The sequence below is a fragment of the Oculina patagonica genome, unplaced genomic scaffold (genome assembly GCF_052425735.1).
Source record: "Oculina patagonica isolate OP01 unplaced genomic scaffold, crgOcupat unplaced98, whole genome shotgun sequence".
Lineage (NCBI taxonomy): Eukaryota > Metazoa > Cnidaria > Anthozoa > Scleractinia > Oculinidae > Oculina > Oculina patagonica.
In genome coordinates this window covers 1-14,824 of record NW_027558888.1, presented here as the reverse complement: position 1 = coordinate 14,824, position 14,824 = coordinate 1, and the positions used below count along the sequence as shown (strand labels likewise).

The following is a 14,824-nucleotide window of genomic DNA, read 5'->3' as shown; positions in this document are numbered from 1 at the left end:
ACTGTTGTTTTTGAATGGTCTTTCTGAAACTCATAACCGCGAAGGTTCTGATACCCGGTAAAGATATTATTTTTGATTTCATTTCTCCGTTTACTCCGTAGATATTGTTTCGATTGAGAAGATACATACAGTATAGTTTAACACTTGAGACAGTGTTCATCGGCTATCCAAACACCTCGAATTTCATCAAAAATATTCCGCTGCGCGTACATTTTTAACTCTCTTTCTTCTTAATGTTTGGATATCCCGATGAAACACAGTCTCTCGTGTTTGATATATTACATCATTTTGTACGGTGAATCAAACTAGACGGAATTTGTGTTTCTTGTGTCGCTTTGTGTATTTGTTTCGTAATTTGCTCGCTATTTATTCTGGTAGCTTTCGTAATCGGGTTCGGAGTTCACATGTATTTTATTAGAGTCGAACTCCGATCACTTACGATTGCGAAAAGTACTTCAAATAAAACCTGAAATTTCATGTCTGGCGTTTACTGACATTTTGAACTACTCCAAATATTGCTTCACTAACAATAACAACAAACAAATGAACAATGGACAGGACAGTTTCTATCGTTTATGAAATTTAAATAAACCATAACGAAACAGTGAACAATTTTCGAAACAGAGTCAAATGTCTCTTTTTGTATTAAATCTCTTTACTGAACGAGAACACAACGACAAGCTGTCCAAGAGCAAAACTTTTATCTCGTAGCAAATGCACTTTGATGCTTTTTACAACTCTTTCTTGTTTAAACTGCGGTGGTTTCATGACGAGTACATGAAGTTCAATATGCCTCTTCCTCTTCCACCGGGAGGCGTTCTTGTCGTCTCAATTCCTGGTGAAGAGTTAGTTTGGAAAAAAGAAAAGAGCTAGAGTCAACAATATACGATATGTAAACCTGCAGAAAGTTGCATTCAAAGTGACGGAAAATTAATAGAGGAAGTAAAAGTCGCGAGGAAAAAAAAAGAAACAAACAAAATGGTGTCAGGTAAGTCACTCTAAACGCTTCGTCGTAGATAGCGCCTCTAATTTTTTTTTAAATTCATCGTTCGGATTTTAACCTTCCTAGTTCGCTTTTGGTTTATTATTACATGCCATTACATCCTTGGACCTTTTTGCCCGCAAAAAAATAACAAATAAAATGGTATGACAATGCATGGAAATATACATCGTCCCCCTCTCGCAGCCCCTAAGTCCCCTTTCCCGCTCCGTACATTGCAGATTATGAAATTTATGAACAAGAAAACAACGTAACACTACACTCTTAAAGTTATTGTTGCTACTTTTTTGGTAACAATGTGTTACTAAATAGGACTAAAACAGAAAAAGTATACCTTATTTCCTTATATGTATCACGGTTTAAAAACAAGTCCCCCCCCCCCCCCCGCCCCCTTTAAGTCCAACCCCTCGCCCCCACCATGAAAAGGTCTTGAAAAGTAATAACGACCCGCGGGGGTGGGGGAAATTCACAGAGGTTTTAAGTAGGTCCATAAAAGATTCATAAGCATGAACTAACTAGGAGTATTTCTACTACCCCCTGGATGCGGTCGGTATAAAACGCAGACCATGCAGACTGCAGACCGTGCAGACCGTGCAGACTGAGTAATTTTTTTTTCTTCTTCTTTTTTTACATTGTGTTTTACAAAACTTTTCACGAACGGTTTCCGAAGTTTGTTTGAAATTCGCGAAGCTCGCTACGAACTTTAGGGGGAATTTCATTAAGTAGTTGTCAATCAAATTACGAACTTTGAAACGAAATTGCGAATTTCACGTGCAGCGAAGTTGAAAGGTTGAGGAGTTCGCAAGTTGAGAAGAAGTTTGTCCAGTTTGTTTAATTTGGTGAAATGAATCCGTTCCCAGTACAGCAAAAAGGCTAAAAAACAATCCCAAGTCCAGTAAGGCAGGACATCAACGGACTAAAAAGCAAGGCTGCCCTGAAAATGGTTTGTGAATGTTACAACTGAGTTTTCCCAATGTCACCCGACAATAGATTACAAGTTCTGCCGTGTGCAGTTTCGAAGGGAAAAATTTCCACAGATAAACCGGTTTACGCATAAAAAACTGTTTGTGTGTGCCGTAAAAATCTTCTAAAGAGAAAAAAACGTTTTCCTTCTTAAATACACATCAGTTTGGAAAATCTGCGAAAACCAGAACTTTTCAATTCCGTGTTGTTATACTTCTGTGTTTACACAACACGCAAGTCACGCAATCTGTCTGTTCGTGATAAACTGATCTGTTCCTCTGAAATAATTTGTATTTGCAAAAAAATAAGCTTTGGTTGATATTTTTTTTTACTAATAAACAACACTTGCTTTGGAACAATTAAAATGTGTATTTATTTACGAATTACTTATATTTTATTATTATAAAGGACAGTGTAAAAAATTTGGGGGGATTTCTCAAGAAAACCCTGTATTCCCAAAGCATAACTACCAACCGAAGCATTTGTTTTCGTTATAAATTTGAACTAGAAATCTGAACGGGGCATTAGCAGTTGGCATAATATGCCAAAGAATTCCTTCGAACATAATGTGATTTTTGAAGCCAGTCGTCCGTTCCTATATTGTGCGCGCGGAAGCAAGACGTTTCGCTTCCAAAGCTAATGGCGGGTGAAAGCGAAACGTCTCGCTTCCACGCCCACAATATATATACTAGTAGTCGGGGAAAAGATGCGAAACATTTCGCTTCCTACAGACAATGGGCAAAAGTATGCGAAACATCTCGCTTCCACGCCCACAATATATATACTAGTAGTCGGCGAAAAGACGCGAAACGTTTCGCTTCCAACAGCCAATGGGCAAAAGTATGCGAAACATCTCGCTTCCACGCCCACAATATATTTAACAATTATTCGCCGAAGGCGAAGTGATTATTGTTGAATAATCCCCGAGACGAAGTCGAGGGGATTATTCAACAATAATCACTGAGCCTGAGGCGAATAATTGTTTTAGTATAATTTTCAGAGGTGAATATCAAAAACTGCAAAATAACAATAGAAAACACGAAAACAACAAACAGAAAAGCTCGCTTGGATACCTGTAAACCAGTTTAATTAATCGAATGAAATCATAATTTACACTCAAGTTTTAGCAATAAAACGGAACAAACCAAACACTACGAAAAAGATAGATATCTAGTACCTTTGTTTAATTGTTGGTGACTTCTGAGCAATTGTGTGAATCCTCTCCAAATTACTAGCAGAAGAGAAGAGAACTAAATATGTTTTGACAGTCGAGCTGACTGAGTACATGGTCGTGTGCGATTTCCAAAACCACCATGTTTACGATCAATTCTAACGCCTTGAAAACCATCTCTTGAAAATATTTTCGGTCCAAAAGCCTTGGTAGTAAATTTGCAAAATTCCCAATGCTTCAAATATCCAGGATTTGGAGTGATTTCTTCTAAATGAGAGAAATTTTCATTCAGCAAATGCCGCCATGTTCACTGGCCTGGATGACAAACGTGGCATGGCTTAGTAGCCAAACCTTCAGATGCAATATTCACCGCCTAGCGCGGTGAATATTGCGACATAGTCCGAGCTTCTCGACCAATCAGAATTGAATTTACCTCTGGAAATTATACTAAATACTAGTAGTCGGCGAAAAGACGCGAAACGTTTCGCTTCCAACAGCCAATGGGCAAAAGTATGCGAAACATCTCGCTTCCACGCCCACAATATATATATTACTAGTCGGGGAAAAGATGCGAAACGTTTCGCTTCCTACAGCCAATGGGCAAAAGTATGCGAAACATCTCGCTTCCATGCCCACAATATATATATTACTAGTCGGGGAAAAGATGCGAAACGTTTCGCTTCCAACAGCCAATGGGCAAAAGTATGCGAAACATCTCGCTTCCACGCTCACAATATATACACTAGTAGTCGGGAAAAAGATGCGAAACATCTCGCTTCCACGCCCACAATATATATATTACTAGTCGGGGAAAAGATGCGAAACGTTTCGCTTCCAACAGCCAATGGGCAAAAGTATGCGAAACATCTCGCTTCCACGCTCACAATATATACACTAGTAGTCGGGAAAAAGATGCGAAACGTTCCGCTTCCAACAGCCAATGGGCAAAAGTATGCGAAACATCTCGCTTCCACGCCCACAATATATATATTACTAGTCGGGGAAAAGATGCGAAACATTTCGCTTCCAACAGCCAATGGGCAAAAGTATGCAAAACATCTCGCTTCCACGCCCACAATATATACACTAGTAGTCGGGGAAAAGATGCGAAACGTTTCGCTTCCAACAGCCAATGGGCAAAAAGATGCGAAACATTTCATTGCACAGACCCTCTGTGAAAAGCCCAACATTTTCCTAATAAAAAGATCTAGAGCCACATAAATATAAATTTTTTGACATATTTCTATCCATGCCGCAAGTTAACTTGTACTTGTCCCTACGTCTTATGTATAAAATACAACAAAAAGCCTCGCATTCGTTATTCCGTCAATTACAGCCCTTCCCGAGCAAATTCGATCATGTAGAAAATGTTAAAAAACGAAAATGCTTTAAGGCTGTTGAACACAATTGTCTGTTTTAAATATCTCAGAAACTTACTTGAATAACTACTTGAGCAACGGTATAACCTTAAGAATATTCTACGTTAGAATGACAATCGTAATAATAGGATTTACAAATTAATAACAAGAAAAATGGAAATGCGATGTCCGCTTTACTTTGTACGTTCAAGTTTGTAACTCAAAAAACTCGAAACCTGGGAGTCTATCAGTTATAGAGGCGTTTGTACCACATAACTGAGGGGCTTTAGCATAAATGCACTCCTCTTCGTTCACTAAAAAAACGCAAATGGTATCCCAGACTTTTATGGTATGATTCAATTCTAGCATCAAACCATCCTAAGGCAACTTTGTCATCCCCAATGCATTCCACAGATACAAGGCGACCAAGTAGCTCCGTTTTGGTCTTCTTACTGCGACTGTTCTTATGGTGGCTTGGACTAGGTCTTTTACCACGTGCACTTACTGGGCTAGCTTCTAGCACGGTTTCGGGAGGGCCACTGTTGTCTGAGGTCTTCGAGAATTTCTGCCTCCTCCATGTTGCTTTGGCCATCGCTCGCCGAGCCAAAGCCTCTTGTGAATCTGATCGATGATGAATCATTACATCATGCTCAGCCGCCACATGCTTTTGAGTAGCCAGTCTGTCCATTCTGTATTGGTGCTCCAATTGTAAAAGTAGGTTACTAGACCCTTAAAAAGATGAACCAAGTCATTCATTTCAAAAGAAATTGTTGTACTGCGGTAACACATGTTGATTATCAAAAAGATGATAAAGGTAACAAAACCACTGAAGCTAAAAGATTTTAAATGTTGACGCAGATAGTGTACTAAGCGTTGGTGGTTCGCCGGAGCAAAATGTACGATATTTGGCTATGTTTGTTAAAATACTAGGGACGCTTACCTTTTGAGGATGGCACACTCAATCTGTTTTTTGATTCTACTGCGTTCGTTGTGAATGGTGTCGTGTCCCAAACAGTTGCATTCATGTCTGTCGTGGCCTCGCATAATAGTTTAAGGTGCCTTTCCTGCGTCCACCACTGACACCAGCATTCTGCTCTGTTCCAGTGAGTGTTTATAATTGCGGAACTTGATACATCTTCAAACTTCACAATTCCATCCAGTTCGGACACTTTGGCTCTCCCACATAGCACGTCGAACATTTTAAGGACATCCTCTTCTGTTTCTGCCAGAGGAATAGCTCTTCCGATGGCTTTGAAAACAAACTGCTCATCCTCTGACTGGCACACCCGACAAGAAACACGTAGCACTGACTGCATCCAATGCAGCTGACAACCTTTCAGTACGCTAAAAGCTTTATTCTGTCCAACAGTCTGGATCAGACCTGAAGTTGAAAACAAATAAAAGCCAACCGTTGATTAATTTTTTGCTAACACCTTTTATACGTGTAAAATTATAAAATATATCAAAAAAAAAAAAAAAAAAACATACCTTGTACTTGAGCATCTGAGTAGTCCACAATTACCGCCTGAAGGCAATCTTTAGGATCAAATTGTGGGTAGTACTTTCCAACTGCTTTGAATATGCCACTGAAGGCCACCTGATATGCCTCTGCTGTCAATCGGTCTAAATTTGCCCTGCCACAGATCATGTATTCCATGGTTAGGTGATTGAATGCTACAACATTCAGCAGATATGGAAAGTCGGCAACGGATGGAAAAGTAACGTCGACGACAATGAAATCTGCACTTGACAGAATCTTGGCCATAAGCCTGCTCAAAAAGAAAACTGCATTAAGGTTGTCTGTCAAGTAGTGTTCTACTTTGTAAGGGCACAAGTAGGCATCCACTTCGTCGTTAAAGTTGGTCTTGTCTTGCAATTTGCTGTTAGTAGACGTACGGTTCTTGTGGGCATCTTTATTGACACGACCTTGAACCATTGCTTCATAGTTCTGTATGATGCTGTAAGCTTTCACCAAGTTGGGATCCACTCTTGCTTTCTTCACTACACGATTTATAACGTCTATATTTGCTGCTACGGGAGATACATCAGCAGGCATACAGGACATTCCATAACCTAACTGCACGTCTTTGGCAGTCTTTGTGAAGTCGCTTTGTACACATTCCACAATTTGTTCTTCTAACATGGTTGGTATCTTGCTTGGAGCTGGTTTTCCATGAGAGTGAGATGCTTCACCTGGGGTACAGCTAACGACTCCAAGCCAACGTCTTGTATCATTTTCACAATCTTTTGGGTGAATGTAGACAAACATGACGTTACAGGTTTCAGATTTCTACAACGATTTAGATGCTGCCGCCGAGACACTATATAAGTGCAGTCGGGCTCACTACAACTCTTAACGCCTTCACAACCACTCTTCTTGATTACAAATTTGGAAGATGCACCATCGACAAACCATTGTTTGGTTGAAGGCTTATTGGCCGGTCCTCTGGACAGTTGGATATCATTATACAGAAAATGTGTATCGAATTTTGATGACTGAGGCAACTGTTTGCAGTTCTCCGCGTACAACAGTTTACCAGGCTCGGTGTCAAAACCAGGGTACTGGTATTCTTTGCCAACGCATTTCACCCATGTAGATGAATCTTCCATCATTTCCTTTACGCCAGGCAAGAAATGTTTAGAGGGTTTGTGTTGCGTCTTTGGGATTTCTCCTTTTTATCCTCCACTTTTTCTTGATGCGGCTTTAGAAGATGCTGTAGTGAACAAGGTTCTGGAACATTGACAGGTGAAACTTTCTCAACGAATTCCATTCCTTTTGAGCTAACTGTCAAGGTGCGACTTGTTTGCTCGTACCTCTGGAAACGAATGGCAGTTAGTAACATCAGCAAATACTTTGAAATACCAACTGCTGAAGCACTTTCCATCTCACAGGAAAAGCAGCATTTCTCTTGTGCTTCAAGGTGATGGGCGTGGAAGCGAGATGTTTCGCATACTTGTGCCCATTGGCTGTTGGAAGCGAAACGTTTCGCATCTTTTCCCCGATTAATAATCTATATATTGTGGGCATGGAAGCGAGATGTTTCGCATACTTTTGCCCATTGGCTGTTGGAAGCGAAACGTTTCGCATCTTTTCCCTGACTAATAATCTATATATTGTGGGCATGGAAGCGAGATGTTTCGCATACTTTTGCCCATTGACTGTTGGAAGCGAAACGTTTCGCATCTTTTCCCTGACTAATAATCTATATATTGTGGGCATGGAAGCGAGATGTTTCGCATACTTTTGCCCATTGGCTGTTGGAAGCGAAACGTTTCGCATCTTTTCCCCGACTAATAATCTATATATTGTGGGCGTGGAAGCGAGATGTTTCGCATCTTTTTGCCCATTGGCTGTTGGAAGCGAAACGTTTCGCATCTTTTCCCCGACTAATAATATATATATTGTGGGCGTGGAAGCGAGATGTTTCGCATACTTTTGCCCATTGGCTGTTGGAAGCGAAACGTTTCGCATCTTTTCCCTGACTAATAGTGTATTGTGGGCCTGCAAGCGAGACGTTTCGCTTCCAGTCCCCATTAGCATTGGAAGCGGAACGTTTCGCTTCCGCGCGAACAATATAGGAACGTGCGACTCGCTTCCAAAATCACATTATGTTCGAAGGAATTTTTTCGCATATTATGCTAAATACTGCTTTCCCAAAACTGAACTTAACAAATAAACTGCTATATCCGACCAGTTCGTTTTACCTATAACTTAAAATGTTCCAATGTTTACAGTGTAACGCGCTCTCTGACAGTAGAAGAAAACTCAACAAGCTGGAAGCTAAATAAAATAATCCTTGACCTTGAAGCCAACTTTAGATGATTTCCTGCCTTCCTGGACTTGAAATTGTCTTTCCTTGTACCGTGAACGGATTCATTTCTCCAAATTAAACAACATTGTGTCTAGATACCCGGCAGCCGGGAAGTGTTTTCAAAATACTACATACCCGGCAGTCTGAAATTATTCTAGAATTTCCACGGAAAAACCAATCCAATCCTCCTCAAAACTATAGATCTTTGCTTAGAAATGCCAAGCGATTTCAATTATAGTTTTGGCTTTGTGTTTGAGGAAATTTTCGAGCTTGGGCATACTACAAAATCTTGATTCTTCGACACTTAGAAAAAATTCGTACTCTGACTCCGGTGTCAACTCTTATAGAATAATTTCTACAAAAACTGAAGTTGAAACCCTGCGAGAGTATTCGATATTTGCTGAGAAATGCGAAGCGATTCTAAATAATGTTTTGCTTTTGTTGTGGACGAATTCTCTTGGCTTCGGCGTACTATAAAATCCTCGACTCACGTGCACGGTTGTTCAAAAGACTAGATACCCGGCAGTCAAAAATTCATGAATAATCAATACATTCAATATCCACAAAAATGATCATTGAAACCTAGCTCCCGAGAGTATTTCAGTATTTCAATTTTCGGTCGGAAATACCAAGCGAGTTTTTACAATGTCAGTTTTGGTTTGCACAAATTGTACGAACTTTATGTGACTCACGGGCACGATTTTTCAAAGACTACATACCCGGCAGTCAAAAATGCTTCCCGTTTTTCCATCAAAATTTCCATTTGAACCTGCTGAGATGTCGGTGTAGAAATACCAAGCGGTTTTCCAACTTAAGGCCTCAACAATTGCCTCGGCAAAGAAGTACAAAATAGCTACAAAACACTTGAGCGTTCGGTGACGAAAGTCCGCCACCGATGTAACTTCCGGTGTGACACTTTAGTGGCGTGACAAAGGTGGCACGTGGTGTTGGTTTTCGCGCCAAAACGAACTCAGCGTTGGAAGCGACGAAGTTCTTTTGTGGGCTAAACGGCTTAGCGTTGGAAGCGACGAAGCTCTCGGTTAAATAGAAGTACAAAGCGTTCCTCTATATATAGTCACTCAAGTAGATTTTTTTCAAATTCAGGGGATTTGTCCCCTCAGTGAGGAGACCACTCTCAGATCAGTTCGCTACGTGTGCCTAATAGCGTTGAGGTTCTGTTGATCTGATTTTTGACTGCCGGGTATGTAGTCTTTGAAAAATCGTGCCCGTGAGTCACATAAAGTTCGTACAATTTGTGCAAAACCAAACTGACATTTTAAAAACTCGCTTGGTATTTCCGACCGAAAATTGAAATACTGAAATACTCTCGGGAGCTAGGTTTCAATGATCATTTTTGTGGATATTGAATGTATTGATTATTCATGAATTTTTGACTGCCGGGTATCTAGTCTTTTGAACAACCGTGCCCGTGAGTCGAGGATTTTATAGTACGCCGAAGCCAAGAGAATTCGTCCACAACAAAAAGCAAAACATTATTTAGAATCGCTTCGCATTTCTCAGCAAATATCGAATACTCTCGCAGGGTTTCAACTTCAGTTTTTGTAGAAATTATTCTATAAGAGTTGACACCGGAGTCAGAGTACGAAGTGTCGAAGAATCAAGATTTTGTAGTATGCCCAAGCTCGAAAATTTCCTCAAACACAAAGCCAAAACTATAATTGAAATCGCTTGGCTATCTAAGCAAAGATCTATAGTTTTGAGGAGGATTGGATTGGTTTTTCCGTGGAAATTCTAGAATAATTTCAGACTGCCGGGTATGTAGTATTTTGAAAACACTTCCCGGCTGCCGGGTATCTAGACACAATGATTAAACAAACTGGACGAACTTCTTCTCAACTTGCGAACTCCTCAACCTTTCAACTTCGCTGCACGTGAAATTCGCAATTTCGTTTCGAAGTTCGTAATTTGATTGACAACTTCTTAGTGAAATTCCCCCTAAAGTTCGTAGCGAACTTCGCGAATTTCAAACAAACTTCGGAAACCGTTCGTGAAAAGTTTTGTGAAACACAATGTAAAAAAAGAAGAAAAAAAAATTACTCAGTCTGCACGGTCTGCACCGTCTGCACCGTCTGCACGGTCTGCAGTCTGCAGTCTGCATGGTCTGCGTTTTATACCGACCGCCCTGGATGGGATGCTAGTCCATCGCAGGGTTACCCTCAGCAGTAAATTCGCCGGTACCCATTTATACACCTGGGTGGAGAGAGGCACTATGAGAGTAAAGTGTCTTGCCCAAGAACACAATGCAGTGCCCTGGCCAGGTCTCGAACCCGGGCCGTTCGACTCGGAGTCGAGCGCGCTAACCATTAGGCCAACGCCCCTCCCCGACTAAATTTTAAATAAGGAGCAAAACAAATTTGACCAAGAATTAGAACAAAATTAATACCTGCTGCTCTTGAGGTGTTGTAGCAAATCCCGCCAAAGTTATTCTTCCGAGCTTCGGCGTGGAGCCTGGCCCTACCAGCCCCTGCTAGCTGAGGAGAGTTAACGCCTGTGGAGGTGGGTGAAGTCGGCTGTCCACAAACATTTGATACTGCGGTCACTTCTGGTTTTTCCCGCTCAACGAGTTTAAGTCTGCTTTTCATTTCGCTCTCAATAAAACCACTTCTAAATTCCCCGTTAGCATCTGTTGGCGATGACGGTGGCTTCTCGCTTGTGTTCTGAGAATGAAAGCTGTTTTTTGCGCCGCGAGGTTTTGCAGCGTTGTTAAGCTGCGCTTTATATTGTTCATTAGATGCCTCAAAGACGGTTGACGGTACTCGTGCTTGTGGAGGTTCACCCTGCATTTTCTCAATACAGTATTGGAATATTGGGTTGTTTTGTTTGGGCGCCCTGCATCTTATAGCGCCCGTCGGAGCAAAGTTTGAATTGTTACGTCCTTGTTGTTGTGAAGGACTAGAAATTACACCTTGTTCGACGCAATGTTGAAAGACAGGGTTTGAGGTCGGTGAATACTGTTGTCTGTCTAAGTTCGTGTTACAGCCTTGAGACGTAGAGCACATTCTTGAAGGCAGTTGCATTCCAGAACTGCAAAAAAGTCAAATACAGTGGTCAATCAATTTGTGACTTCTCCTAACGTTTTTGTAACAAATTCAAATAAGCAGGTGATGGGAAATGACAACCTGACCCCCTCAGGAAAATCTCTTGACTGGGACCCTGATTAGTAGGCCCCTCGGCCAGCTAGAAGATTAGACACCATTATTTTCCTGGAAAAGGCGGGGGGTAGGGGGGTAAGAAAGATTTTCCTCTGCAAATTTTTTCTGAAATTTATGCACCTCTGCAAACATTTTTTTTCGAAATGTAAACTATTTTTGTCTACATATCGTGTTTGCAAGCAATTTAATTTGTCTTTTTAGAATCTGCAAACAATTTTTTTTTCAATATTTTCCATACCCTCCTCCAGAAAAAATGGTCCGGCCGCCCCTTATTATACCTAAAAATCGCCGTAATGTTAGACGGGATATCTTGAAGACTTCAGGGGACCTCTGGACCTAGGATAGGCCTAAAAGGTATGTGGAAAATGGATATTACCGCTTCTGTCAATGAGTACTTTTCCTTCCATGCACAGTAAATTGAATCTTGTACGATAAAATCGACGAGAAAAATATCATGGGCACTAATTGACGAAAATGAGATGAAATTTCATCTCTTTGCAATACACCGTTAATAATGGGGGTCCTTCTTATTTTCAGACTTTCTCCAGTAGCGTCCCATTTTTACATGTAAATGGTAATTCCATACGAAGGATTATGAAGAAGGATATGTTATCTCTAATTCTTTAAAAAAATCGGAACTTTACTTTTCTCTCAAAAGTTTTAGGGATTTTAAATTCTAGCGCGCGGTTTGGGACTGTGCAGTTGTCCTCCCCACCAAAAAGTTACCGTAAAGCATTGCCTAACGATCTGAAATAGCTTGGCACCAAAAACCATGTTGAGCAATTCCTTAGCAACTGCTCTAGATCTGTAGTTAAGAAGGGCTCCCCTTAATGTTTTCTGGCCAGGGTTTTGAGTTGAGGGTCTGAAATTACCGTAGCCAGGGCCAGACAGATCCGGGACCAAAAAAAATCGTACATGATCAGGTCTGTTACAAAGGGGTATAAAATTTGAGGAATTCACCGAAAGTCACGAACAGGAGATTAATCAGTCAACTGTCCCCCCCCCCCCCCACTCAACTGTAACTGACCGAATTACGACTTGTGAAACGTGCAATTCATTGTAACAATTCTGAGGCCCTGTCAGGGGGGGGGGGGGGGTTCCCGTGTCGCTTGTCTAAATTTAAAAATGTGCCATGTCGCTGTTTTATCGCTCTTCATGTCGCTGTCGGTAATTAAATTGAAGGAAAATTGCTTGTCCTTGTCAGAATTTAAGTTTTTTCCGTAAGGGTTGTCGTTTGTCGCGATTTTATTAGTATGCTGTCGCTACTTTTTGGGTCATGTCGCTTGTCGGAATTTACCCTGGCAGGGCCTCAATTCTGACCACTGAGGCGGTCTTCTTGACTATCACACACAAATTCTCAAAGGTAACATTAAAAAATTTTTTTGACAAACCCCAGGGAGAAATAATATTTTAAGAACATAACAACTGTTCATTAAACACTGTAATGACCGTAGTGTCTTACTTTGAGCTTTTCGCAACAGCTTCTCTTCTAAGTTGTCGTTTGAATTTTTCTCGTTCTTCTGGGCTTAAACTGAAAAGTGCAAAAAAACACTGTCAACCAAATTCCAAGAAACAAATAATGTTCACTGATCCTAAGAGACCAAGAAAGATATTAGAAGATTAAAGTTCTTTTCCCCACCATTTTATTGTGAATGACTTTAATAAAATCAAAGTACTGAGTTCTACCTTATTATAGGAAATTAACGCTTCATGAAATTAACGCGAATTTCAAAAATTTGCGTTAATTTAAGTCGCGTTAATTTGTGTTAACGTTAATTTCCGCGCCGTTAATTAAGTGGAGCGTTAATTTCCGCGACCTTAATTTCCATTATTTTGGCCCCATTTTTCGATACATTCCAGACGTTTTAATCTCCTAGGAAAAATAATTATTTTTTTAGGGTGGACGCTCGAAGCGGTCAGATTTCTTCGCTCAACCTATACGTCTAGGTTTAGTATCACGAACATTGTTTCCGTCTCGGATTTTACACCTAGTGTTGAAATAAACTTGTTCCTGTTGTCTCAAGAAGTGTTTTTCTTTATGTACGTCGCATTAATTTCCTTCATTTTGAAATGTTGCCCTCTCTTTCGCGTTAATTTCATTTATTGGGAAGTAATATTTCCTTCGATTCGCGTTAATTTAAGTCGCGTTAATTTCAAATACCTTAATTTACACAAGCGTTAATTTCCTATAATAAGGTAAGTACTTTCATGTGGTACTGCTTATTATAATGATGTTAAAGGTGGTTCTAACTTTTAAGTCTGTGGATAAAACCCCATTGGGCGACCATTCAAATGAAAGCTTTTGAGCAGTATACTATCATGTGGCACTGTTTATTATGCTGTACAAGGTGGTTCTAACTTTTAAATCTGTGGATAAAACCCCATTGGGCGACCATTCAAATGAAAGCTATTGAGCAGTATACTTTCATGTGGTACTGTTTATTACATGTATGCTGTAAAAGGTGGCTCTAGCTTTTAAGTCAGTTAAATTCTGTTGCTGATTTTATTTGTTAAACCTGGTTGAACTAAACATGTTTTGCTGGTATGGATGAGGCATACATGTACATGTAGGAGTAATTCTATTCCTGCCTGGATGGAATGCTAGTACATCCCAGGGTTAATTCCAGCATAACATTCCCTGTACCCATTTGTACACCTGGGTGGAGAGAGGCACTATGAGAGAAAGGGGTCTTGCTCAAGAATAATATGCAGTGACCTTGGCCCAGGAGGGGTACTCCAGCATGTAAATGACGGGGATGATTGAAGGAATTTTTTTGGGTTTGAAATTTTTGATTCCGGGATTTTTTTTTGGGATGGAAGATTTGGCAAGCATTTTTTTGGGGGGGTATTAAAATCAAACTAAAGTGCCTTGTCACTGCCTTGGCGTATTTATGGTATGATGAATAATCAAACTCGAATGTTATTGCCTCTCCTGGCAATTTAGGGGTATTTTGACAAGGGATTTTTTAGGGGGTTATTTTTGGTCCAGGGATTTTTTTGGATAATGTCGGAAGACTTAGGGATTTTTTTGGCTCCTGAGTTTTGCCTTCATTCGATCATCCTCGTCATTTACAAGTCGGAGTACCCCCCTGGGGACCTTGGCCAGTGCTTGAGCCCAGATTGCTTAGTCTGGAGTCCAGGGCACTACCTTTACTAGTAGGTCACCATGCCTCCAAGTTAAGGTAAAAGGTAAAGTCTACGTTTGAGCCTAGTTGCCCATCAGGCTGGAGATTGTCCCGGATTCTGTAACATTAAGCATCCGACTCTAGAGGAGTTTTTCTACTCCCCCTGGATGGGATGCTAGTCCTTCACAGGGTTACCCCCCGCAGCATTAGTCCGCTGGTACC

General features: G+C 40.7%; 2 protein-coding genes across 2 annotated transcripts; both read right to left on the bottom strand.

Moving 5' to 3' along the window:
- Positions 1-552: 552 nt before the first annotated feature.
- Positions 553-13,007, bottom strand: LOC144641480 (uncharacterized). The gene is made up of 3 exons (XM_078500479.1): positions 12,940-13,007; positions 10,709-11,349; positions 553-835 (listed from the first exon to the last, which is right to left on the bottom strand). Exons 2-3 carry the CDS (start codon positions 11,340-11,342, stop codon positions 765-767), a joined length of 705 nt encoding a protein of 234 aa, XP_078356605.1. The 5' UTR covers positions 11,343-11,349; positions 12,940-13,007; the 3' UTR covers positions 553-764.
- On the bottom strand, positions 4,779-6,781 carry LOC144641479 (uncharacterized). Its single transcript, XM_078500478.1, has 3 exons — positions 5,981-6,781; positions 5,433-5,873; positions 4,779-5,221 (listed from the first exon to the last, which is right to left on the bottom strand). The coding sequence occupies exons 1-3, from the start codon at positions 6,759-6,761 to the stop codon at positions 4,779-4,781; spliced, it is 1,665 nt and encodes a 554-aa protein (XP_078356604.1). The 5' UTR covers positions 6,762-6,781.
- Positions 13,008-14,824: the final 1,817 nt, after the last annotated feature.